Below are 27,310 nucleotides of genomic sequence, written 5' to 3' on the forward strand. Positions count from 1 at the left end.
AGCTGTTGTTCATAAGACAATCCTTCCATACCAGGGATCATCCTAGTGAACCTCCTTTGAATTGCCTTCAATGAAACGATATCTTTACCTAAATGAGGGGATCAAAACTGCTGTCAGACTCCAGATGTCTCTACAGCACCTTGTATGGTTACAGTAAGACTTTCCTACTGTTATACTCATACCCCCTTAAAATAAGGACCTACATTTTAAGAGCTTTCCTAATAACCTGCTGCACCTGTGTGCGAGCTTTGTGTTTCATGTACAAGTACCCCAAGTCCCTTTGTGTTGCTGCTTACTGCAGTTTTTCTCCGTTTAAATAATACTTTTTTCTTTTGTTCTTCCTCCCAAAATAAACAAATTCACATTTTCCCACATTATATATGCCATTTGCCAAATTTTTGCCCACTTACCTAACGTACCAATATCCCTCTCTATAAACTTTTTATATCTCTCTTGCAACCTGTCTTTCCACCTATTTTTGTGTTATCTGCAAATTTGGCTACAGTAGATTCACTTCCTTCACCTAAGTAATCATCATTATATATTGTAAACAGGATCAGTCCTAACACTGATCCCTGTGGAACCCCACTGGTCATGAATTGATTGTCAACTTGAAAAAAAGACCTCTTACACCCACCTGCTGTTTCCTGCCCATTAGCCAATTCTCTATGCATGCCAATATACTACCTCGTACACCATGGGCTCTTATCTTATAACTTAACTTTTTGTGAGGTATCTTGTTGAATACCTTCTGAAAGTCGAAATGGAACACGTTTACTGGTTTAATGAAGCCATCCTGACTCTGCTTGATTAGGTTATAATTTTTAAAAAAAATTGATTCCAATGTTTCTCCAAAAATAGGTGTTAGGCAAATTGGCCTATAGTTACTCATTTTTTGCCTCCCTCCCTTTTTGAGTAGGGGTGCCACATTGGGAGTTTTCCGATCCTCTGGTGCTTCTCCAGAATCCAGTGATTTTTGGAAAATTACAACCAGTGCCAATCTCTGTCCCTTCACATCTTTACTATCATGTGTAACCCAGAACTCTGCAATACTCCAGCTAAGTTCTAGCCAGTGTCTTATGAAAGGCCACGGGACTAGTGTTGATAGTTTGGTATTTTTGCAGTATGGACTTAGTGGGTCAAAGTGCCTCTTCTATACTGGACGAATATGCGATTCTCTATGAATCTGAGTCCAGCATAACCTTCCTGCTCTTGTATTTTATGTTCCTGCTGATGAAGATTAGAATACTCTATGCTTTATTGATAACTATTCACCTGTAGTGCCACCTTTAATGATTTATGGACATATACACTGAGGTTTCTCTTATGCGCGCTCTTCTTAATATTATCTGAAATGCAAAGTGTTCAAAACTTGCATAAATCTAGATGTATTTCAACTACTTTTTTCAGAACTATTAGTAAATAATTCATGCTTTCTATTTTTCAAGCAAAACATTCAAATTGTTGTCATAAGTAAATTTAATTCAAAGTCAAAGTCTAGAAAATCAAGACACCCAGTAGGAATTGAGAAAGCGAACAAAAAACTGTTCAAAAAGCTAAATTTTCACAATTCTTAACTCAGGAGCATAAGAATAGGAGTATGCCATCGGCTGATTGAGCCTGCACTGCCGTTTAATACGATCATGATTGAATGTTTCACGGTCTTTTACTCCACTTAAGATGAAGAAGACTTGGGGGATGTAATCCACTGTTCATGATTGTGTAAATTCCTTGATGTGCCACCTGTCATTGATTGGAGAGTTGGAAGGGCAGGGAGTGTGAACTGGGCACGATGCTGGAAGAGAATAGTGGGCTACAGTGAAAACATGTAATGTAAAAATTTGTCAGTCAGCAGAAGGATTTTGAAAACTATTAATTAAGTGACAGGAAGCCAATGAAAGACAACTAAGGTTAGAGGTGATAGGTAAAATGCCTTGGAACACAAAAGGATGGCACATTTTACTCCTTGACATTGTAGTTACAATGCATGAAATTCTCTGTATTTTTGCTTGCTTCTCTATTGAAAGCAAAGCATTTTTTTGTTCGTTCATGCTTTGTGATCACTGATTAGGCCTGTATTTAGTATCCATCCGTGATCGCCACAGAGGGCAATTCAGAATCAACCACATTGCTGTGTATTTGGAGTCACATGTAGACCAGACTAAGTAAGGAAGATTTCTTTTACTAAAGGACATTGGTGAACCAGAAGGATTTTACAGCAATTTTTTTTAATTGAATTCAAATTTCACCACCTGCCATGTAGGGTATCAAGTACATTTCCCCATATACATGTACAATTTTGAAACCAAATGGCTTAACTTGAAAAGGCACTGCTTTGTAGAAACTCTTCAGAACTGGATCTCCAGTCTTGATTTTAAGAATAATTCATCAGGCAGAAAATGATATTGCACCTAGGCACCTGGGAACTCACCTATTCCCATTAGATCTTTCTACAGTGTGAGCCATTAATTTCTATGTATGATCAGTGGAACCTCCTTATAATTTGTCACCTACTATGAAAGACCTGACACATTGTTGCAGAAAGTAATATATGAAAAAGAATAAAAAGATGACGTAAAGCAGAAACTGATAACTAAGGCAGAGTTTGAAGTGACTTGATTTGTAATGGATATTAGCATTTTGTTTAATGTTTGGAGAGCAGTCCTCTGGATTTGTTGAACAATCTGAAAGATGAGACTCAGCAGGTTAGTGGGCAAGTGCTGGCGATTCTGTGGATAATAGTGGGTCAAGTAAGATGGCGGTGGTTATTTTTAGGTTGTGTTCACAATGTGTTATGATGTTACTTGACAAATTGTACATTTCTTTGTAAAGACTTTATTTTTGATAATGGAAAATGGATGGTTTTAAAAATGAAGTGCTGTTAACACTTGTTTATTCAACCAGTAGGGTAAGTTTGTGTTTGCAGATGAACTGGCGCCAGGAGGTGTGTGTAAAGTGAGGTTCAGCTGGCAACAAGCAGCTTATTGGTCTGTGGAGTAGTGTCCCAGTTGTTGATAAATACCTTCTGCCACAACTATATGATTGGCTCCCAGGAGGCTGAACAGCTTGTGGGTGTGAACAATATATCCCAGAAGTTTTTGGATCTCTGAAAGGATCTTTTACAATTTTACAGAATTTATACCTCAAAGCTGGAAGTAAGTTCTGCTTGGGGGCGATTTTTTTTAAAAGCCTGAAAATTGTAAAGAGGCAAATGATTGAGGCCCTTGGAAATCAGATGAGACCATTATTTAAATATTGAGAAAGAAGATGATGGTGTTGGTGAGAATGTTTGAAGCTTGAAAACCAAGACAAATCAATGAGTTTTGTTGTATTATTGACTCAATGGTTTGTACATTTTATCCCAGAAAAGGTGTACTTCAAACTGATAATACTGCATCGGAGCCTCTCCTTCAGTTTAACCTTACGAAACACAGCTGAGAAAAGGTAACAGTTATCTGTATTTTCTAATTCCACAGGAGTACTTCGTTGGATGTAGAACCCATATATACGTTCAGAGCTCACAGGTAAACCTGAATAGCTGTTCCATGTAATGCTAAGCATACTGTGCCCAAAATATTGAATTGATGTTACTTGACAAATTGTACATTTCTTTGTAAAGACTTTACTGTGCCAACAGAATGGAGAGAGATTTACCTTTGCGGTTTTTGTGACCTTTGTTTTGGATAGAGGCCCAGTGCTATGTGTTGTGATGAGCACAAGTGGTGAGCAGTGTTTCAGCGGAGGTACTGATGGGTTAATCCAGTGCTGGAATGCTCCCAATCCTAACATCGATCCATACGATTCATATGGTGTGTATGTTTATATTATTTATCGGCTGTTCTCATAATTGATTTGACAATTTAATTTTGAAGCAAACAATGAGCTGTGAATGAATTGCTGAAGTTTGCTTGTGGAATTACTTGTAATTTAGTTCCTCTATTAACTCAACCAAATATATCATAGGAGCAGTATTAAACCATTCAACTTCTTGAGTCTGTCTTGCCAGCAAGATCAGTGCTAAAGGCGAGCAATCTCAGATTTAAAATTAAATTAGTTTTAAAGGATTTTCATGGAGACTGTTCCATACTTCCATCTTCCCATAAAAAAGTGGCCTGGATTTTCTGAGGAGTGGTAGTCTCAATCAGATTGCCACTCTGCTCTTATTTTATACCTTTGGGACTGAGCTCTGCTTTTCTAACAAGATTAAAAATGTGTTGCTGGAAAAGCGCAGCAGGTCAGGCAGCATCAAAGGAGAAGGAGAATCGACGTTTCGGGCATAAGCCTGTTCCTTCTCCTTTGATGCTGCCTGACCTGCTGTGCTTTTCCAGCAACACATTTTTATGCTTTGATCCCCAGCATCTGCAGTCTTCACTTTCTCCTTTTCTAACAAGCTTCCTAGCTGACCAGTTCCAGCTTCAGGAATGCACACCGTACCTGAAGTCAAACAGGTCCCCTGTCATACAGGATAGTTTTGGGGGCAGTCAAGACATGACCTTTTCCAGCAGTCAATATGCTATGTTCTGAGATTTAAATGTTCAGCAGCACAGCTGCCAACTTAGCCAGTTCCTGTAAAAGGGTAAGTATATTCTTGCTGAAGATCACACATGTTGTCAAAGCTTTTCATTTTGCACTCATCAGGATATTTAGCAAGATATGAACCAGCAAATGGCTCTCATCTATTTTGCTGAATTAAAACAGATTGCATGTGTGCCTGTTTTTCTCTCTGCAAAGAACAGAGCCCCAAATATGAACATAAGTAGCTTCCAGAACACTCAAATAGGCCACATTGCAAGCCGCTGTTAATCCAAGATTAGTTGTCAGCAGTAATCATGTTTATTTGGAAGGGCAGAGCCCATAGAGTCACCAGAGGTTCTGTTGGGTGAATGGTGAGTTGGAGGATCAGCTTAACAGTTGGAATATTGGTACCAGTAACTTGAATAGAACTAGAAAGTAAATTTTAACAGTTAGGAGCTAAAGTAAAAAAGCACAACCTCTTAAGCAGAGCCACAGGCAAGCTGGTAAAAGACCAAGGGTTAAACGTGGTTCAAAGACAGGTGTGGGAGAAATTTGATTTAACTTCATGGGGTACTGGAACCACCACTGAGGTAGAATGGGAGTTGTTACAGTGGATGGGATTCAGTGTTGGGACTAGTATCCTGGCAAATCAAATAACTAGGGCTTTAGAGATGGCTTTAAATAGTGCAAGAGCATTCTGGAGATGAAATGCATATGTTTATAAAACAAAAGGGCGTGGCAATATTGCACAAGAGATATTTAAATCATGATTACCCAGTGTGGGACAGAATATGTAAAAATTGTTTTTAAAAAAAGCAAATGGGGTTTTAGCATTTACTAGCCTATGAAAAGATAAAAGATGAAACACTTCATCAATGTATCTGCCTTTCAGCAGTACCTATCCATAACATCTAAGTGTCCTTCTACCATCTATCAATTCTCCTTATACTATGGACAGTTGTCTGCCAAGTTTACTTAAACATCTATGCTTAAGCAGAGTTCTTAGGGAAATCCACACGTGTGTAGTGTGAAAAGATACAATGTACATGCAAAGATTTCTTTCTTTGACTGCTTTATTTGAAAGGGTTCAGAAAAGATTTACAAGGATGTTGCCAAGGTTAGAGGATTTGAGCTACAGGGAGAGGCTGAACAGGCTGGGGCTGTTTTTCCTGGAGCATCGGAGTCTGAGGGGTGACCTTACAGAGGTTTACAAAATTATGGGGGGCATGGATAGGATAAATAGGCAAAGTCTTTTCCCTGGGATCAGGGAGTCCAGAACTAGAGCGCATAGGTTTAGGATGAGAGGGGAAAGATATAAAAGAGACCTACGGGGCAACTTTTTCACGCAGAGGGTGGTACGTGTATGGAATGAGCTGCCAGAGGAAGTGGTGGAGGCTGGTACAATTGCAACATTCAAGAGGCATTTGGATGGGTATATGAATAGGAAGGGTTTGGAAGGATATGGGCCGGTTGCTGGTAGGTGGGACTAGATTGGGTTGGGATATCTGGTCGGCATGGACAGGTTGGACCGAAGGGTCTGTTTCCATGCTGTACATCTATGACTCTATGCTTCTCACTTTTACAACTTGTGGCTTAAAATATATTTGTTATAAAACTTCTAATCATTACAAAAACACAGTGACTCTTGTCTTTTAATTGTCTTTCATATAATGACTTAGCCTGTTGTACCCAGATTTGGTTTGTGTATACTTATAATATTATTATATGTCTAGAAATCTCTTAAGTAAAGTCAGGTGGAATATACTGTAGAATAAGATACAGGTTTCAGAGGATCATACAAGGGAAAATTTGATAAGAACAAAACCTGATTATATGAGTTTGCTCTAGTCTATACTAAAAAAAACCTATTTGTTTGCAGATCCTTCTGTGCTACGAGGTGCTTTGGAAGGTCACAATGATGCAGTTTGGGGTTTGGTATACAGTGCTACACATCAACGTTTACTGTCAGGTTCAGCTGATGGTACTCTGCGGCTGTGGAACGCCACTGAAATAGCACCCTCACTTTGCGTATTTAATGAGAACCGAGGTATGGACTGAATTTGCCTCTAGGATTCGTCTTGTACTCAACTCATTAGTCTCTTATGGTGTTGTGTTGAGAGCAAGTGTCTTTGAGGAAAGTAGGGTTAGAGAGGGGATAGTTAAACTGGGCTGCGTGGATCTAATTTGGTCTGCGTATGAAGTCATGTGTCCTCTTTATTTTTCCATTGTAAATTCCTGTGCCTACATTTCCAATGAAAACTAAAGATTTATTGCCAGCTCCCACACTGGTAAAGGGTGTAATTATAATGTGACAAGTTTAAGTAAGCAGTTTTGTTCAATGATATTGGCATAGGAGTCATGTAATGGAAAATGCTGTCAGGAAGTGCATGCAGGCATTCTTTCATTTGTGTGAAATATCATGAGTAAACAAAATCATTTGTATTTATATTCGTTCTTTGAATATTGTGATCAAGTAATATTTTTATTGTAAGTATTGGTACAGTTTCAATCTTCAGCTATTTTAAAATAAGAGCACTTTCCAATTTCAGATTACATCATATTAACATAAATGGTCTTGTGTTGCACGTACTGGATATTTGATTGTGTCTAAACTTCAATGGGGTGTCTCTTTGTCCTCAACCAAGCCTCAAGGGCATGTATTGGAAATCCAGCCTCTCTCACCCATGAATTTTCATCCATCAAACTTATTGTGAAGCAATGCTCAAAATGCATGAGAGCAACAGGCACGTGTACCCCTCACCACCCTCGCTTGCACATACAGCCCCCACACTCACTCAGGCCCCACCCCTCCAAAAGAACATGTACACATGCCTCTCTACACCATAACACCCAGGAATACAATACTGAGATAATTAATTCCATGCAAATGACTGTGAAATCTCTTAATTTAGCTTTTGAACCTGTGAAGCCACTACAGGCAATTCTTCCAGAACATGATAGTTAAGTTCTTGCGTGGCCTCATGCTATACAAAAATCCCACAATAAAGACAATGCTTATGGTGTTGGCAATCTAATCGTATTATAGATAACGCACACTTTAAAAGTTCACGTTTTCAAAACAGTGTGCCCTATTCACCCAATCGCGTTACACCAATTCGCGTTAACAAAAGGCACATTATAGCAGAACTACCTGTATTGGGTATATTTATTAGTGGATGTTGTTGTAATGATAACACTGCCAACTGTAAAGTTTAAATTTGATATTTAGCTCTGAGATGCAGTTAAAAAACCAGTAGTAACTATCCAGTAACTGTAAAATTTCCAGCTTCGTACACATGCAGTAGAAATACATTAGCTGGGACCTACTGGGGAGCTTTTAAACTAATGTGGCAGGGGGCTGGGAACCAGAAGGGAAGACAAGTAGACAGCGAGGTGAAAACTGGAGACTGTAAGAATCATGAAGCTGGCATTAATAAGGGGAAGAGTTGGCAGAGAGCAGATGAATGTAAAAGAACTGGTGGTCTGAAGTGCATATACTTTAATGCAACGAGTATAGTGAGTAAGGCAGATGAACTTAGGGCTTGGATTGGTGTCTGGGAGTATGACATTATTGCGATCACAGAGACCTGGTTGAAGGAAGGGCCTGATTGGCAACTAAATGTTCCAGGTTATAAACGCTTCAGACAGGACAGGGAGGGAAGTAAAAAGGGGAGAGGAATTGCATTGCTGATCAGGGATGATATCACGGCTGTGCTGAAGGAGGATACTATGGAGGGCTTGCGTAGTGAGGCATTATGGATAGAGCTGAGAAATAAGAAGGATGCACTTATATTGTTGGGGCTGTATTACAGGCCTCCCAACAGTGAGCGTGAGGTAGAAAAACAAATAGGTAAACAGATTATGGAAAGATGTAGAGGCAACAGGGTGGTGGTGATGGGCGATTTTAATGTTCCCAACATTGACTGGGATACACTTAGTGTCAGAAGTCTGGATGGGGTAGAATTTGTAAGAAGCGTCCAGGAGAGTTTTCTAGAGCAGTATGTCAATAGTCCGATGAGGGAAGGAGCCATATTGGACCTGGTACTGGTGAACGAGCCCGGACAGGTGATAGAAGTTGTGGTGGGGGATTTCTTTGGGAACAGTGACCACAATTCTGTAAGTTTTAGAATACTCGTAGATAAAGAAGAGAGTGGTCCTAAGGGAAGAGTACTAAACTGGGCCAAGGCCAATTATATCAAAATTAGGCAGAGGTTGGGAATGTGGATTGGACATGGCTCTTTGAAGGGAATTCCACGTTTGAGATGTGGGAGGCTTTCAAAGATAGTGCAGGATAGGGTTGTCCCGTTGAAAGCAAAGGATAGGAAGGGCAAGATTCGTGAACTGTGGATGACAGGAAAAATCGTACAACTAGCCAAGAGGAAAAGAGAAGCGTACATAAGATCCAGGCAGCTAAAAACAGAACAGGCCTTGGAGGAATATCGGAAGAGTAGGACCAGCCTTAAATGAGGAACCAAGCTGGCTAAAAGAGGTCATGAAATAGCTTTAGTGAGCAGAATTAAGGAGAATCCCAAAACCTTTTTGTATAAGAAGCAAGCGAGTAACTAGAAAAGGGATTGGTCCACTAAAGGATAATGAAGAAAGGCTGTGTGTCGAACCTGAGAAAATGGGTGAGATTCTGAATGATTACTTTGCATCAGTGTTCACTGAGGAGAGGGACATGATGAATGTTGAGATTAGAAATAGAAGTTTGGTTACTCTGGATCACGTTGACGTAAGTAGTGAAGATGTGTTGAGTAGGCTAGAGGTTATTAAGGTGGACACATCCCTAGGACCGGATGGGATCTATCCCAGGTTATTGAGGGAGGCAAGAGAGGAAATAGCTGGGGCCCTGACAGGTATCTTTGTAGCATCCTTAAATACAGGTGAGGTGCCGGAGAACTGGAGGGTTGCTCGTGTTGTCCCCCGTTCCAAGAAGGGTAGTAGGGATATTCCGGGTAACTACAGACCAGTGAGCCAGACGTCAGTGATGGGAAAGTTGCTAGAGAAGGTACTAAGGGATAAAATCTATCTATATTTGGAAAAGAATGGGCTTATCAGTGATAGGCAACATGGTTTTGTGCAGGGAGATCGTACCTTACCAACTTAATAGAGTTCTTTGAGGAAGTGACCAAGTTGATAGATGAAGGAAGGGCTGTAGATGTCATAAACATGGACTTTAGTAAGGCATTTGATAAGGTTCCCCATGGTAATGGAGAAAGTTAACTCACATTGTGTGCAGGGTGTTCTAGCCAGGTGGATAAAGAACGGTTGAGCAACAGGAGACAGAGAATAGTAGTTGAAGGGAGTTTCTCAAAATGGAGAAACCAGTGGTTTTCCACAGGGATCAGTGCTGGGGCCATTGTTGTTTGTGATATACATAACTGATCTGGAAGTTGGTATGATCGGCAAGTTTGCAGATGACACAAAGATTGGTGGAGTAGTAGAAAGCATTCGGGACTGTCAAAGAATACAAGAGAATATAGATAGACTGGAGAGTTGGGCGGGGAAGTGATAGATGGAGTTCAATCCAGGCAAATGTGAGCTGATGCATTTTGAGAAGTCTAATTCTAGAGCGAATTGTACAGTAAACGGAAGAGCCTTGGGAAAAGTTGATGAGCAGAGAGATCTGGGAGTTCAGGTCCATTGTACCCTGAAGGTTGCTGCACAGGTGGATAAAGTGGTCAAGAAGGCAAAAGGTATGCTTGCGTTCATCAGACGGGGTATTGAGTATAAGAGCTGGCAGGTCATGTTAAAATTGTACAAGACATTGGTTCGGCCGCATTTAAAATACTGTGTACAGTTCTGGTCGCCATATTACCAAAAGGATGTGGATGATTTGGAGATGGTGCAGAGAACGTTTACAAGGATGTTGCCTGGTATGGAAGATGCTAGCTATGAAGAGAGGTTGAGTAGGTTAGGATTGTTTTCATTAGGAAAAAGATCGAGGGGGGACCTGATGGAAGTCACAAAATCATGAAGGGTATAGCCAGGGTAGATAGAGATAAGCTTTTTCTCAGGGTGAAGGATTCAGTAAAGAGAGGTCATGCTTTCAAGGTGAGAAGTGAAAAGTTTAAGGCAAGTAATTTACACAGAGTGGTAGGTCCCTGGCACGCACTGCCAGCAGAGGTGGTAGATTCATTTAAGATGCGTCTAGACAGATGCATGAGTCGGTGGGGAGCAGAGAGATACAGATCCTAAGGAATTGGGCGTTAGGTTTAGACAGTGGATTTGAATCGGCTCAGGTTTGGATGGCCGAAGGGCTAGTTCCTGGGCTGTAAATTTTCTTTGTTCTTTGACCTCTCAAGTTTGTGCAAGATGTGTTTAGAGGGGCTTCTTGGTGTGCAGAATTGTGTTTTGGAAACCTACTAACTTATGCCTGTTGTCATGTGCCAGTTTAAATACTGCGTCTAGGAAATTAATATCTTCCTTGTGTTTTGTAAGTTGGAATGAAAATGAAACTTCTGAAAATCAAAAGTAGACCTTCCAAACCGAAAATCTAGCCCTTGAGAAAACTATCTACTTTTGCATATCTTTAGGATTTCTTTTCTCGGTATATTTTAACAAATGTAAACACAGATTTGTATTTGCAGGTGAAAGGTGTTAATTATTTTTGTGCAATGTAGATGATTTTATTTTCCTTCTACAGAATCTGGAATCCCTACCTCTGTTGACATAGTCTGCAGTGATCCTTCTCATTTGGTATCCTCTTTTGTGAATGGGCAGACAAGCATATTTGACATGGAGACATGTCAGCGAATCCTCACCTTTGAATCCAATACTGATGGTATGTTTTTTTGGAATAAGCAAAATAGATAGTGAATGGGAAAGTATTTGGCAGGTTGAGTATAATGTGGGAAAATATGAACTTGTCCATTCTGACAAGAAGAATAGGAAAGCATTTTATTAAAACAATGATACTGCCAAACTGTGCTGTAAAACGGTATCTGGGTGTTCTAGTATAAATCACAAAATGTTGGTGCAGCAAATAAATAGGAAACCAAAAAGGATGTTGTGTTTATTGGGGAAATGGAATGTAAAACTAGGGGGGGGAAAAGAACCAAAGAACAGTACATGCTGGAAATCAGAAACAAAATCAGGAATTGCTGGGAAAAACTCAGCAGTTCAGGCAATATCTGTGGTAGAGAAAGCAGAGTTAATGTTTCTGCTTCAGTGGCCCTTCTTCAGAACTGACTGTAGCTAGGAAAAGATTGGCAAATATGCTAGAGAAGGGAGTTGGGTAAGGACAAGGGAGCCGGAGATGTGTTGCTGGAAAAGCGCAGCAGGTCAGGCAGCATCCAGGGAACAGGAGAATCGACGTTTCGGGCATAAGCCCTTCTTCAGGAATCCTGAAGAAGGGCTTATGCCCGAAACGTCGATTCTCCTGTTCCCTGGATGCTGCCTGACCTGCTGCGCTTTTCCAGCAACACATCTCCGGCTCTGATCTCCAGCATCTGCAGACCTCACTTTCTCCTTAAGGACAAGGGAGACGTTGTGTACTCCCTTTCTCTATCCCTTCCCGCTTACAGCAGTGATTCTTCTGACACATTTCATTAGTTTCAGAATTTTCAGTTTGTGGGCCTTAGCTGCCTCCTCTTTACCTTGGACATGCAATCCCTTTACACGTACATCCCCATCAGAATGGTTTCAGGGGTCCCATGCTGCTTTCTAGGGAAAAAAGGGCTTGAACTATCTATCCACCAACACCCTCCTCCACCTGGCCTCAATTTGAACAACAACTCCTTTAACTCCTCCCACTTTCTTCAGGGCATAGGGATGGCCATGGGTACCCCCATGGGCCCTATTATGCCTGTTTCTTTGTGTGGTATGTGGAACATTCCTTGTTTCAGTCCTACTCCAGCCCCCATACACAACTCCTCCTTCAGTACACCAATTGGTGCAGTTTCCCCCTTTCATCCGAAATTGGAAAAAAATTCATCAATTTCACTTACAGTTTCCACCCCACTCTTAGCTTCACTTGGTTCATGTGTGACTCCTCCCTGGGGATAGACTGGCCACCAATATCAACTACAAGTCCTCCAACTCCCACATTTACCTTGATTATCCAATGTCACACCCTGCTTCCTGTAGACTCTTCCATTCTCCCAGTTCCTCCATCTCCATTGCATCAGTTCCAATGATGTCAACTTCAACAAAGGGTCTCCCAAATGTCCACAGTCTTCCTCAACTGAAAACAGAAATTGCTAGACAAACTCAGCAGGTCTGGCAGCATCTGTGGAGAGAAAAGAGTTAACTTTTCAAGTCCCATGACCATTCATGAGAATGTTTCTTCCTCATTGAATAAATTTCCTCTTGTTCTTTGTTGTAAATCTTGCACACAATCTGTATCCATGACTCTCCTTCTAGACCTCTCAATGACTGGAAACAAATCTGCAAACCCACTGCAATTTAATCAGATTATACTTTAATTTAATATTTTCCCAATGATCGGGCAACACGGTGGCTCAGTGGTTAGTCCTGCTGCCTCACAACACCAGGGTCCCAGGTTCGATTACAGCCTCGGGCGATAACTGTGTGGAGTTTGCACGTTCTCCCCGTGTCTGCATGGGTTTCCTCTGGGTGCTCCGGTTTCCTCCCTGAATTGGTCATGCTAAATTGGCCATAGTGTTAGGTGCATTAGTCAGAGGGAAATGGGTCTGGGTGGGTTACTCTTCGGGGGGTCGGTGTGGACTAGTTGGGCTGAATGGCCTGATACCACACTGTGGGGAATCTAATCTGTTTAGCAATCACAGGAAGTAAGTATAACTTAAATTCAACAGTGCCCACTCCATCCGCACAGATCCTCCGGCAGTGCCAGCTCCCTCAGCACTGTTTGTACTCTGTATGGCATGTGAATAACTCTGATATGCAGGGTCTCTCTCACGTGTGAAAATAAGGGGGTCTTCTATTGACTGTCACGGTTTACATCTAGGTAACTGTACCCATTCATATAAATGTATCCATTGTGTAAATATGCAGGAACTGTCTTTCTCTTGCACATGTCCAGCTCTGGGTAATGAGATAAAAAAAATTCTGGAGAAAGCTGGGCTCTGATATTGTGCTGTCTGTTTAAAACCAGACAGCAGAAATAATTCTTTACCAGATTGCATTCCTTGTCTGAATGTGCCATCGGTGAGTGTGAAATTGTGTACTATAATCTGTTGGCTTTAACGTTGAGGAGTATAGTAGGGGAGATAGCGTCTATTCCTTCTACACAAGTTCCAAGAGAGATGTCTGAGGCTGGGTGAAAGGGGATGAGGTTGCAGAGTTTGCCCAGGGTTTGAACTCCTATTACTGTTAAGATGATCTGTTGCTGGAAGCTGGGCACCTCAGGCAAGGACAGGTATTTTGCAGTGCTTCAAGGGACATGGGTGTCAATGCCTTGTCCCTAATTGCTCCTTCAGGAGGTGCTGGTAAACTGCCATCGAACCACTGTACTCTGTGAGGATAACAGTGTCTCCTGTGAAGGAAGACTGACCTGACTGACTCACGCACTTCACCAAAATTGGTGATATGGTGGACAATGAAGGAGGTTATCTCAGAGTACAAAGGGACCTTGATCAGATGAGCTGATGGGTTGAGGAGTGGCAGATGGAGTTTGAGATAAATGTAAGGTGTGGCATTTTGGTAAGGCAAACAAGGGTGGGACTTATGCACTTAATGGTAGGACCTTGAGGAGTGTTGCTGAACAAAACGACCTTGGGGTATAGGTTGTTAGTTCCTTCAAAGTGGAGTCATGGATAGACAGGCATTTGGTACCCTTGCCTTTATTGGTCAGTGCATTGAGTACAGGAGTTGGAATGTCATTTTGAAGCTGTACAGGATATTGGTTAGAACACTTTTGGATTACTGTGTTCAATTCTGGCCTCCCTGTTACCGGAAAGATCATGTTAAACCTAAAAAGGTGCAGAAAACATTTTTCAGAATATTGCCAGGGTTGGAGGGTTTGAACTGTAGGGAGAGGCTGAATAGACTTGTGGCTGTTTTCCCTCGAGTGTCAGAGGCTGACGGGTGACCTTATAGCAATTTATAAAATCACAAGCGGCATGGACAGGGTAAATAGGCAAGGTTTGTTCCCCAGGGTGGGGGAATCAAAAGCTAGAGGGCGCATAGGTTTAAGGTGAGAGGGACCTGAGGGCAACCTTTTCACGCAGAGGGTAGTGCATATATTGGAGGTGTAGTGGACAGCGAAGCGGGTTACCTCAGATTACAATAGGATCTGGATCAGATGGGCCAATGGGCTGAGAAGTGGCAGATGGAGTTTAATTTAGATAAATGCGAGGTGCTGCATTTTGGGAAAGCAAATCTTGCACACAATCTGTATCCATGACTCTCCTTCTAGACCTCTCAATGACTGGAAACAAATCTGCAAACCCACTGCAATTTAATCAGATTATACTTTAATTTAATATTTTCCCAATGATCGGGCAACAGGCTGGGGCTGTTTCCCCTGGAGCATCGGAAGCTGAGGGGTGACCTTATAGAGGTTTACAAAATTATGAGGGGCATGGATAGGATAAATAGGCAAAGTCTTTTCCTTGGGGCCGGGGAGTCCAGAACTAGAGGGCATAGGTTTAGGGTGAGAGGGGAAAGATATAAAAGAGACCTAAGGGGCAACCTTTTTACGCAGAGGGTGGTACGCGTATGGAATGAGCGGCCAGAGGATGTGGTGGAGGCTGGTACAATTGCAACATTAAGAGGCATTTGGATGGGTATATGAATAGGAAGGGTTTGGAGGGATATGGGCCGGGTGCTGGTGGGCGGGACTAGATTGGGTTGGGATATCTGGTCAGCATGGATGGGTTGGACCGAGGGGTCTGTTTCCATACTGTACATCTCTATGACTATATATGGAACAAGGTGCCAGAGGAGGTGATGACGGGTGGTACAATACAACATTTAAAACGCACCTGGATGGGTACATGAATAGGGATATTGGCCAAGGGATATTGGCCAAATGCTGGTAAATGGGATATCTGGTCAACGTGGACGAGTTGGACTGAAGGATCAGTTTCTGTGCTGTACAACTCTAGGATGTTATAAATAGGAATTAAAATTAGCCAGAAACTCTTAAGTTTCTGTCTACACTATCCCAGTCAGTGATCTTTTTACATAGTTCCATCCTGTCTCCTTGAAATTTACAGTCTAATCAAAAATGCTTGCATATTGGCGCATTGGGAGACATTCTGGATAACTCGAGCGCACGTTAGGGAATGAAGAGGTCGTTTCGCTGTGTTGTATTTGAACTGAGTCTTGAAATGGAAAAATGTCCCTACTCCAGCTCTCGTTCCACATTTAGAAAAGACACTTGAAATGCAGAAGTCCATAATTACGATCTGTGGATGAGGTCAAACAGGCTTTACCTCCTGGGGACGGTTTGGAGACGGTGAGATTGGACTAGACGTGGTACTCCACATTTGAAAGCCTATTGATGCTTAGTATTTAGCTCACGTACCATGAACAGCTGAAGAAGTTGCTTATGTCAGAAGTCATGAATCCTTTGGTCACATCCAAATAATCCTTCAAAATAGCTCCATTTGTCCTGCAATTTCTACTCTTGGCAAGACATTTAGTTTTATAGTGAGCTCCATCAATGGTAGACTAATTCTTAAGTTATCTTTGATTATGTTACAGTCACATTCATGGAAAGATCCTATCATCATATTTTTGATTATGGAATGAAGCAGGAAAAGAACTGGTTTAAAAACCCAAGATTGTTAAAAGATTGCTGCATTTAAAAAGCAAATAACATGACATGCATTGTAAGTGTTTTTTGCACAACTGCCTGTTTAAGCAGTAGTAGAAGCCTGGTTTGTAGACAAGCTGAAGCCAAGGAGTATGTACGTGAAACTTCAGCTAACAAAGAATGGCTCTGGACTAGAGACCAGTTGTTGGTGACAAAGGCTTCCTGCCTGCCAATTGTTGTGTGATTGACTCTCAGTTAGCTGAACAACTTTGAGGTGTGAATGTTTTTGCAGAAACTATAGGATCCCTGGATGAAAAGGAACTGTTTTTGCTCTGCAATTAGAAGCATTCTCAAGCCTGATAGCCAGTTTATTTCCCCGTTACAGTTGCTTTAGTCTGACTCTATTAAATGATGTCAAAGGCCTTTATAAATAAGAACCAGTTACACTTTTCTTTTTCCCCCCTGTCTGTGTCTGTCCGTATGTGTGTAGAGCAGGGAGTTTAAAAATGATTGAGTTTTAATGTAGAGGTATATGCTAACAGTTCAAGATGTTTACCTGTAGCTCGAGTCTATTTATTTGTAATAAATAATAATTCTTGTTAAATATAGAAACCTGGTCCATCCTTTCTGTCAAGGTCTAAAAGAGACAAATTGGGGAATTCTATGAACTTCTTAAAAATCTTAACTTTTGTGACAACTCTAGGAAAGCAGACCTTGATTTCCAGAGTGCCACCCCAATGAGGAGTAACAGATCATGTTAGCGAACTTCTGTGTACGAAGTAATAGAAATGTTTTCATTTTATGACTTTTAAATTTAGAATGAACAAATGATTATCTAGGTTCTTATTTCAATGTCACAATTTCTTAATAAGCTTCCCTTTATTTGCCTATTCAGCTTCTTCTACATGTCAGATTAATAAGGTCATTAGTCATCCTACACTTCCTGTTACTATCACAGCCCATGAGGACCGACACATAAAATTTTTTGACAATAATACAGGTAGGAAAATATTTATTTCTTCTCTGTATAGTGATGTTGTTTGTTGAAACTTGCATCTTTTGAATTATCCAGAGTTTGTCTCCTGTGTTAAGCATACCATTAACAGTAGAGACTTCAATCACCTTTTCCACCACTCCATTCCACTCTTATTTGTTCTTTTTCTTCAAAATTTACCTTGTGCGCTTCAGCTCTTTACATAGGTATGTTATTGATCTCACAAGTGTCATTTAAGGAGGTGCTTTTCCACAAGGTTAAGTGTAACAAGAGAGAAAAGCTTTCAGAAATGTTTCTTACAAAGAAAACTCTTTGAATAAACAAGTAGACTTAATGCTGAAGACTCTATAGATATGAATATTCCCAGTGTAATCCCAGCTTTCAAAGTCATTTGGTTGAGAGAGGGACGAGACTGGCATCTTAATTTTGTGGAATTTAGATGTTTCAGGCAAGATCGAGAGAGATGTAAAAGAGATGGGAAATGGTGTTACTGATTAGGGAGAATATCACAGCTGTACTGAGGAGGACACTTTGGAAGGCTCATCCAGCGAAACCGTATGAGTAGAGTTGAGAAATATGAAGAGTGCAATCACTTTGGGGTTGTAGTACAGGCCTCCTGACAGTTAGCAGGAGATTGAGGAACAGATATGTGGACAGATTATGGAAAAAGATTTTTAAAAAAGCAGTCATTACGGTGGGTGATTTTAGCTTCCCCTGTGTTGATTGGGGCTCCCTTTGTGCTGAGGGCTTGGATGGGGGCGGAATTTGTTAGATGCATCCTCGAGGGTTTTTTTGAAGCAATATCTAAACAGTCCAACTAAGAAAGGGGCTGCACTAGACCCGATATTGCGGAATGAGCCCAGTCAGGTGATGGCAGTTTCAGTGGAGGAGCATTTTGAGAATAGTGACCATATTTCCATAAGTTTTAAGTTACTTACGGATAAGAATAAGAGTAGTTCTAAAAGTACTAAACTGGGGGAAGGCTAACTACCACAATATTGAAACAGGAGCTGGAGAATGTAGATTTTGGGCAGCATATCTAACGTAAACGTTGCATCAGTGCATACAAAGGAGAAGGACTCTGTAGATGGTGAGTCTAGAGGAGGGAATGTTGATATTCTTGGGGATGTCGATACTTTAAGAAAGGGTGTTTTGAAAACCACTAAGGTAAACAAGTTCCCAGGACAACATGGGATCTCTCCCAGAATACTGCGGGACGAAATTGCTGGGGACTTGTACGAAATCTTTGTGTCCTCTTTAGTCACAAGAGAGATCCCAGAGGACTGGAGAATAGCTCACATTGTTCCTTTGTTTAAGATGGGTGACAAGGATAATCTGGGAAATTACAGGCCAGTGAGCTTTATGTCAGTGGTAGGGAAATTATAAGAAAATGTTTATGGATAGGATTTACTCGCATTTGGAAAAATATGGACTTATTAGCATGGCTTTGTGTGCCTCAAACTTGATTGAGATTTTTAATGAAATGACAAAGATGATTGATGAGGGCAGAATGGTGGATGTTGTCAATATAAACTTTAGCAAGGCCTTTGACAACATCCTTTACATAGAAGCTGAAGTCATATGGCATCTGTGGTGAGCTGGTAAGATGAATACAGAACTGTCTTGGTCATAGAAGGCTTAGAGTAGGAGTGGAAGGGTGTTTTTCTGACTGGAGATTTGTGGCCAGTGGTGTTCTACAAGGACCAGTGTTGGGAGCCCTGTTGTTTGTAATATAAATAAATGATTTGAAGGAGAATGAAGGTGATCTGATTAGTAAGTTTACAGATGACACAAAGATTGGGGGAGCTGTAGATAGTGAGGGGGATTGCCACATGATACAAAAGGATATAGAGACACCGGGAACTTGGTGGAGAAATGGCAGATCGAATTTGATCTGGACAAATGTAAGGTAATGCGTGTTGGAAGGTCTAACGCAAGAGGGAAGTATATCTTAAATGGCTGAATCCTTAGAAGTATTAATATACAGTGGGATCTAAGGCACCAGGTGTACAGTTCACTGAAAATGACAAAGCAAGCAGGTAACATGGTCAAGCCATAGAGTATAAAAATTGCCAAATCATGTTACAGTTGTATAGAACTTTAGTTAGGCCATGTTTGGAATATTATGTATAGTTCTTATAGAGTAGATTAGATTCCTTGCAGTATGGAAACAGACCCTTCGCTCCAATAAGTCCACACTGACCCTCTGAAGAGTAACCCACCCAGACCCATTTCTCTACCCTATATTTACCCCAGACTAACGCACCTAACACTATGGACGATTTAGCATGGCCAATTCACCTGACCTGCACATCTTTGGATTGTGGGAGGAAACTGGAGCACCTGGAGGAAACCCACACAGACATGGGAAGAATGTGCAAATTCCACGCAGACAGTTGCCTGAGGCGGGAACAAACAGGGGTCCCTGGCACTGTGAGGCAGCAGTGCTAACCACTGAGCCAATGTGCCGCCCTTGGAAGGGAACATCCCTGCTTCTGAACCGGGAATCTGTCGCATGTGAGGTGAACGTAATAACCACTGCACTATAGGAAGACAATGCCTTCTGGTCACCACACTACCAGAAGGATGTGGAGACTTTGGAGAGTGTACAAAAAGGTTTACTAGGGTGTTGCTGAGTTTGGAGGGTATTTGCTGTAAGGAGAGCTTGAACAGACTTGATTGGTTTTCCCTTGAATGTCAGAGGCTGAGGGGTGACCTGATAGAAGTTTACAAAATTGAGAGACGTGGATAGAATGGAGAGATCTGTAGTCTTGTTTCCTAGAGTAGAAATGTCACTTACTGGGGGACATAAGTTTAAAGTAAAAAGGGGAAAGTTTAAAGATGATGTGAGGGGCAAGTTTTTTTTAATAGAGTGTGGTAAGTGTCTGAAATGCACCACCAAAGAAAGTGGGAGAAGCATATGCAATAGCAACGTTTAAGAGGCATCTTGACAGATGCATGACTAGTCAGGAATAAACGGGTTCTGACTGCTTGAAGGCAAAAAGTTTTTAGTTTGGAAAGGTGTTGTGTTGGCACAGTTCAAAGAACATTTATTTCTTTGATTTGTCCTTCCCAACTGAAATAAATGGAGTTTCTTTCGTGACAACTTAAATCAAAACAGTAAACCCAGGAGGGGGAATCCAAGGGCAGAAAAGTCCTGCAATTGGCAATCCCCTCTACCACCTCAAGCTGAGCAGCATTTACTACTTCGCCTGGTGCTGATGTGAGTGTTGCCAGTGGAGACCATTTTTTAAAGACTTTGTCCTACTTGATGCCTCATCAAGGGCAATACCTATGAAAATGTTCAGCGATAACGGACATTGAGCATACTGTTTCAGAACCATTAGAAATGGAAGGAAATTGACTTACAACAGACAGCTGCAGTTGAATATCAAATACACTGTCTATGTTGTGGTTGCTATCTGTGGAGTTAGTTATCAGTTTATTGGTTAGAGCAGCAAATTAGTTGACTCTTGATAACATTAATATATCAAGCCAATTAATGTCCTGTCAGTTATGTGCATCTGTGACTTTTGACTGCCTCAATGTTCATCTGTTAGGCACACGGTATTCTGGATTTTCTAGGGATACAAAACCTATAGTATCACAACTTTGTAAATGCTATCATATCCAGGGACAGAAGTTTAAAATCATCATTCAGATTTGTAATTGATATTTAAACATATTATCATTCGTATAAACAGAAATTGCTGGGAAAGCTCAGCAGGTCTGGGAGCACCTGTGGAGAGAAAGCGGAGTTAACTTTTCAGGTCCAGTGACCCTTCCTCACTAGACCTCAAATGCAAACTCTGCTTTCTCTTACAGATGCTGCCAGACCTGCTGACCTTTTCCAGCAGTTTCTGATTTATAACATTTGCAGTTCATATGGTTTTTATATTATCGTTCATATTTGAGAGAACTATTGACCACAGAAGAGCTGAGAGGATTCAACTGTGTAAAAGCTGATTGCTTGTACAGTCCAGGTGGAACACGAGATCAAAATCAGTTGATTCAAAATTAACCTCTGGTTTGCAAAAATGAATCGCATTTTGTGGGTGACCCATTGCAGTTTCATGATGAGTATTCCTGGTGACAGACACTTAGAGCACACAGGAAAATATTTCAAAACGAAATACTTTTTTAAAGTAAAAACAATGGAAGTGAGTAATAAGTATTGATTAAAAGGAATTTGGCTACATGTAGAGAGAAAGCGTTTTGTTTATCCATGTGGTGCATGGGAATACCATCATACGCTTAGCTTTCCTACTTATTGAATTCTGGATGAAAATTCTGGAACTAACCAACACTGAGATTGTATCTAAACAACAAAGACTGCAGAACTTTAAGGAGTTAGCTAGCTAAGAATTACGCTCTTGCATTAGGAAAGAGCAAAGAATGCTGACTGTTAGAGCTGCCCAAAGCTGAAGGTAACACAAAATGGCTGACTGTGGTTTTAGCTAACATAAGATGGCTGAAGAGAATTGTGAGTTGAACACAGCAGTTTCCACAGTCTGAACCGTGGCTTTCATGTACATGGCAACCAGATAAGACAAGGAAGTGCCTCATAGAAAGTGGAAAAGAACGAAGGAATGTAGACATCAGACATTTTTGATAAGGGAAGCTCGGATGGAGGCCTTTCAACAAGCTAATTCAAAACTTGTTGTTTAGTAAGGACTAAAAGTTGCGACTTTTTAGGTAGTTTTATGTACATGTACACGCAAATATTCATACAATAATAGTTTTGACTTTAGTGTGTTGAACATCAGGGAATTTAAATAATTTCCTGTAGGCAATGGCTCCAGGCATAGAGACCATCTTGATTTGGAGTGCCTGTGAAAAAAACCTAGATATGCACCTAATACCAACAAGTTTTTTACTTAGTAAAGTATAGAAGGGAAAGTCTGATCCCACCATAGTTGAAGACTTTTTAAGTAATTGCCATAACATATTATACAAGTAGGTATACTGAAATTATAAGTGCAACTAACAAACTAATATTAAGGAATTTAGCTAAGTCCTTTAAACAAATGGGTCTAGATAATAGAAAAAGCCCTATCCCTATCCTGCCAGCACGAGGTATTGAAGGGCAAATGGTGTAAACAGGTAACCTCGTGAAAGAATACAAAGCAACAAAGCATTGTAAGGGAACAATTGCAAAACATTACTTAGTCATAAATGACCTTGGGAAAATAAATAATTGCAGCTTCACAAGCTAATACACAGCATCCACAAAGCACAATGAGACTGGCAAATGTCTGGGAAGGAGCATAATAATCAGAAGGTACTTGGCAAGCACTGATATCAATGTTGTATGTAAACATTGTAGTGCAACATGTATAAATATCATGTACTTTATTGGGAGAGTTAGTGTCTTGGATCTGTCTCCAGAGAGCTCTCCCACACTGCATCACTAAAGAGCTCCGATCAGATTGTGTGACTGAACACGGGATTCAAGACTCCTCTTTGAAATCTCTCCCAAACCCGATCTTGCAAGGGAGCTACATATCTGATGAATGAATTAGATGAAACTTTTCAGGACTTCTCAAAATTTTAAGGCAAATGGCTGAATGGATTACTTTTGAAATCAGCTCCCTATAAAGTGAATTAAATATAGGAACTATTTTATATTTCTCAATATCCCTGAGACAACAACTACATAGAGTCACAGAGATGTATAGCAAGGAAACAGACCCATGGGTCCAACTCGCCCATGCCGACCAGATATCCTAACCTAATCTGGTCCCATTTGCCAGCACTTGTCCCATATTCTTCTAAACCCTTCCTATTCATACGCCCATCCAGATGCCTTTTAAATGCCGTAGTTGTACCAGCCTCTTCCACTTCCTCTGGCAGCTCATTCCATACACATACCACCCTCTGTGTGAAAAAGTTGCGTCTTAGGTCCCTTTTAAATATTTCCCGTCTCACCCTAACCTATGCCCTCTAGATCTGGACACCCCCCATCCCAGGGAAAATACTTTGTCTATTTATCCTATCCATGCCCCTCATAGTTTTATAAATCTCTGTAAGGTCACCTCTCAGCCTCCGACACTCCAGGGAAAACAGCCCCAGCCTATTCAGCCTCCTCCCTGTAGCTCAAATCCTCCAACCCTGGCAACATCCTTGTAAATCTTTCCTGAACCTTTTCAAGTTTCGCAACATTCTTCCAATGGGAAGGAGAGCAGGATTGCACACGATATTCCAAAAGTTGCCTAACCAATGTCCTGTACAGCTGCAACATGACCTCCCAACTCCTGTACTCAACGCTCTGACAAATAAAGGAAAGCATACCAAACACCATCTTCACTATCCTATCTACCTGTGACTCCAGTTTCAAGGAACTATGAACCTGCACTCCAAGATCTCTTTGTTCAGCAACACTCCCCAGGACCTTATATTAAGTGTATAAATCCTGCTCTGATTTGCTTTTCCAAAATGCAGCACCTCACATTTATTTAAGTTCAACTTTATCTGCTACTCCTTAGCCCATTTGCCCATCTGATTAAAATCCCATTGTACTCTGAGGTAACCTTCTTTGCTGTCGACTTCACCTCCAAATTTGGTGTTATCTGCAAACTTACTCACTATACTTTCTATGTTCATGTCCAAATCATTTATATAAATGACGAAAAGTAGTGGACCCAGCACCAATCCTTGTGGCACTCCACTGGTCACAGGTGTCCAGTCTGTAAAGCAACCCTCCACCACCACCCTCTGTCTTCTACCTTTGAGCCAGTTCTGTATCCAAATGGCTAGTTCTCCCTGTATTCTGTGAGATCTAACCTTGCTAACCAGTCTCCCTTGAGGAACTTTGTCGAACGTCTTAATGACGTCCATACAGATCACATCTACCGCTCTGCCCTCATCAATCTCTTTACTACTTCAAAAATCTCAACCAAGTTTGTGAGACATGATTCCCCATGCACAAGGCCATACTGACTATCCCTAATCAGTCCTTGCCTTTCCAAATACGTGTGAATCCTGTCCCTCAGGATTCCCTCCAACAACTTGTCCACTGATGTCAGGCCTACCGGTCCATAGTTCCCTGGCGTGTCCTTACCACCTTTCTTAAACAGTGCTACCATGTTAGCCAACCTCCAGTCCTCTGGCACCTCACCTGTGACTATCGATGATACAAATATCTGAGCAAGGGGCCCAGTGATCACTTCCCTAGCTTCTCACAGAGTTCTAGTGTTCACCTGATCAGGTCCTGGGGATTTATCCACGTCTATGTATTTCCAGACATCTAGCACCATCTCCTCTGTACTGTGGGCATTGCTGCAATAGTTGTGGCTGAGGGAGAATGTTTTTTTTCCCCAGCATTCAGGGAGAGCAGCCTGCTTCTCTGAATACTCGCACAGAAATGCTTACACCCGTCAAATCAGGAGATGAAATCTTGCTTTAACATGATGCCCTAAAATTGACACTTGTAAAAGTGTAGAGTCATTAGCTATTTATTGCAGTGAATTGTTAGCCTAAATTATGTATTCAAATCTTCACTGTGCTATTAGAATTTAAAAAGATGGAGGCTTACAATAAACAGCTGCAGCTATATAAAAGGTCTGTAGGTTCAATGGGTTAAATAGTCTTATTTCTTCACTAACTCCTGTCATACCACTCTAATACACTGATTTTTTTATTTCCAGGAAAAATTCTTCATTCGATGGTTGCCCATTTGGATGCAGTCACAAGTTTAGCTGTAGATCCAAACGGCTTGTATCTGATGTCTGGCAGTAAGTATCTACTTAAAATACATTAGTTTGGATAATGTCATAGAGTCATTGAGATGTACCGCACAGAAACAGACCCTTCGGTCCAACTCGTCCATGCCAGTCGGATATCCTATTCTAAATTAGTCTAGTCCCATTTGTCAGCACTTGGCCCATATGCCTTGAAAACCCTCCTATTCCTTTCCATCCAGATGCCTTTTAAGTTTACCAGCTTCCACCACTTTCTTTGGCAGCTCGTTCCATACAGACACCACCTTCTGTGTGAAAAAGTTGCCGCTTAGGTCCCTTTTAAATCTTTCCCCCTCACCGTAAACCTATGCCCTTTAGTTCTGGACTCACCCATTTCAGGGAAAAGATCTTGTCTATTTACCGTATCCATGCCCCTCATGATTTTATACACTCCTATCAGGTCACCCCTCAGCCTCTGATGCTACAGGGAAAAAAGGGGAACCTATTCAGCCTCCCCTTATAGCTCATAAGAACATAGCATGGATAGGCCATTCATCTCCACCATTCAATACAATAATCCACTTGAATCCAATTTCCCATATTATTTCCAAATCTCTTTATGTAATTTGTATTTATGAAATCTGTAAATCCCTTCCTTAAACTTATTGAGTTAATAAGTTTCCATAGTCCATGGGAGTGGCAATTTCCAAACATTCGCAACTCCTCTGGGCAAGAAAACAATCTCATCTTGGTCTGAAGTGGCTTTTCACTTGGTTTGAAATTATGTCCTGGATTCTAGATTCCCCAATCAAAGGAAACATTTTGCTGCATCTATCCTTTCAGTATCCTGTAGATTTCAATAATATTGCCTCTCATTCTTTGAAACTCCAGAGAATACAAGTCCAGTTTGCTTATTCCCTTTCTGTGAGACCATCCTGTCATCCCGCGAACGTATCTGGTGACCTTCACTGCACTCCATTTTAATAATATCTTTCCTGAGATAATGAGTCCAAAACTGCACAAACTCTAGGTGCTTTCTAACTGAAGCAAGACTTCACTACTTATGCACTTCAGTTGTCTTGCTGTAAAGACAAATATCTGATTAGCCTTTCTAGTAGTTTGCAGTACCAGCATGTTAGCCTTCATTAATTTATTGACAAGGATTCCCAGGTTCCTTTGTGCATCTATAATTCCTAACCTCTTACAATTTACCAAATAGTCTACACTTCAGTTCCTGCTACCTCATATGGGTAACCTCGTAATTTTCCATTGTTATATTCTGACTGCCGTGTTCTTGCCCATTCATTTAAGCCCATCTAAATCCTCGTGAAGCCACTTTCATCGTCCTCACAATACACATTCCCACCTAGCTTTGTTGCCACCTACAAACTTGGAAGTAGTGCATTTGGACTCCATGTCCAAATCATTAATATAGTGAACAGCAGGGGCCCAAGTACTGATCTTTGCCGTATTCCACTAGTCATAGCAACAAAACAAAAATTACCTATTTATTCCTACTCTGTTTTTAGCCAACCCTAATCCATGTTAGTACATTACCTCCTATCCAATTCATAAGTCAATGCTGACTATGCCCAATCAGATCATTGTTATCTAAGTGTTCATTCATCACATCCTTCACAATAGATTCTAGCATTTTGCATACTATTGATGTAAGACAAACAGGTCCGTAATTCCCTATTTTCTGTCTTCCTCCAAGCTTAAATAGTGAAGTTATACTTGCTACATCCCAATCTGCAGGAACCATTCCAGCATTGGTAGAATTTTGGAAGATGATCAGTAATCCATTCACTATCGCCACCTCTACTCTTTCAACACTGGATGTTAGAAATCACCTGGCAGGGATTTATCAATCTTTAGTCACAATTTTTCCAACACAATCATCACACTATACTAATTTGCCTCAATTCGTCATTTTCCCTTGTTCGCTTCACAAACATTTAATTTCTTACTCATCTGCATCCATCCCTCTCCACATATCACCTCCAAACAAATGCGCACAGATAAACAGGCTCCATTGCATACAAAACCCCTTTCACATACTCCTTCCTGCACCCTTGCACAAAATCTCCTTCTCTCATTCATACACACACCCTCACTCTCCTACACATCCACACACTACCTGATTCACTCAAACTCTCATAGCCCCTTTACCTCAATATTTTACTTCCTCACTTATTAGTCCACTCTATTTGTATTGTTCTGTCCACTCCTGCCTGTGCTGTGCCGCTTGAAACCTCCTCTGTCTCTCCCCCTTGCTCTTGCTCTCTCTCCCTCCCCACCTTGTTTGCACATGCTCTCTGCCCACCCCACTTTCGCACGCTCTCTACCCATTTCACTCACACTTCCCCACCCCTGCACATTCTTCTCTCTCCTTCCACCCCCGGCTCACACTCTGCTCTCTCTTCACCATCCCACACC

At 41.1% G+C, this 27,310-nt stretch overlaps 1 protein-coding gene across 2 annotated transcripts in view; it reads left to right on the forward strand.

Moving 5' to 3' along the window:
- Positions 1 to 27,310, forward strand: part of strn (striatin, calmodulin binding protein) — a 141,233-nt gene that overhangs the window by 109,595 nt on the left and 4,328 nt on the right. For both annotated transcript variants that reach the window (XM_043680661.2, XM_043680668.2), the window contains 6 exons: positions 3,477 to 3,524; positions 3,688 to 3,809; positions 6,395 to 6,562; positions 11,162 to 11,299; positions 17,094 to 17,198; positions 24,839 to 24,925. In XM_043680661.2, coding sequence (XP_043536596.2) covers positions 3,477 to 3,524; positions 3,688 to 3,809; positions 6,395 to 6,562; positions 11,162 to 11,299; positions 17,094 to 17,198; positions 24,839 to 24,925 — 668 coding nt within the window. The remainder of the gene's footprint in view (positions 1 to 3,476; positions 3,525 to 3,687; positions 3,810 to 6,394; positions 6,563 to 11,161; positions 11,300 to 17,093; positions 17,199 to 24,838; positions 24,926 to 27,310) is intronic.

This window comes from Chiloscyllium plagiosum, unplaced genomic scaffold, assembly GCF_037043375.1.
Source record: "Chiloscyllium plagiosum isolate Xiang-an unplaced genomic scaffold, Cpla_swu_hap1 HiC_scaffold_3, whole genome shotgun sequence".
NCBI classification, from domain to species: Eukaryota; Metazoa; Chordata; class Chondrichthyes; order Orectolobiformes; family Hemiscylliidae; genus Chiloscyllium; species Chiloscyllium plagiosum.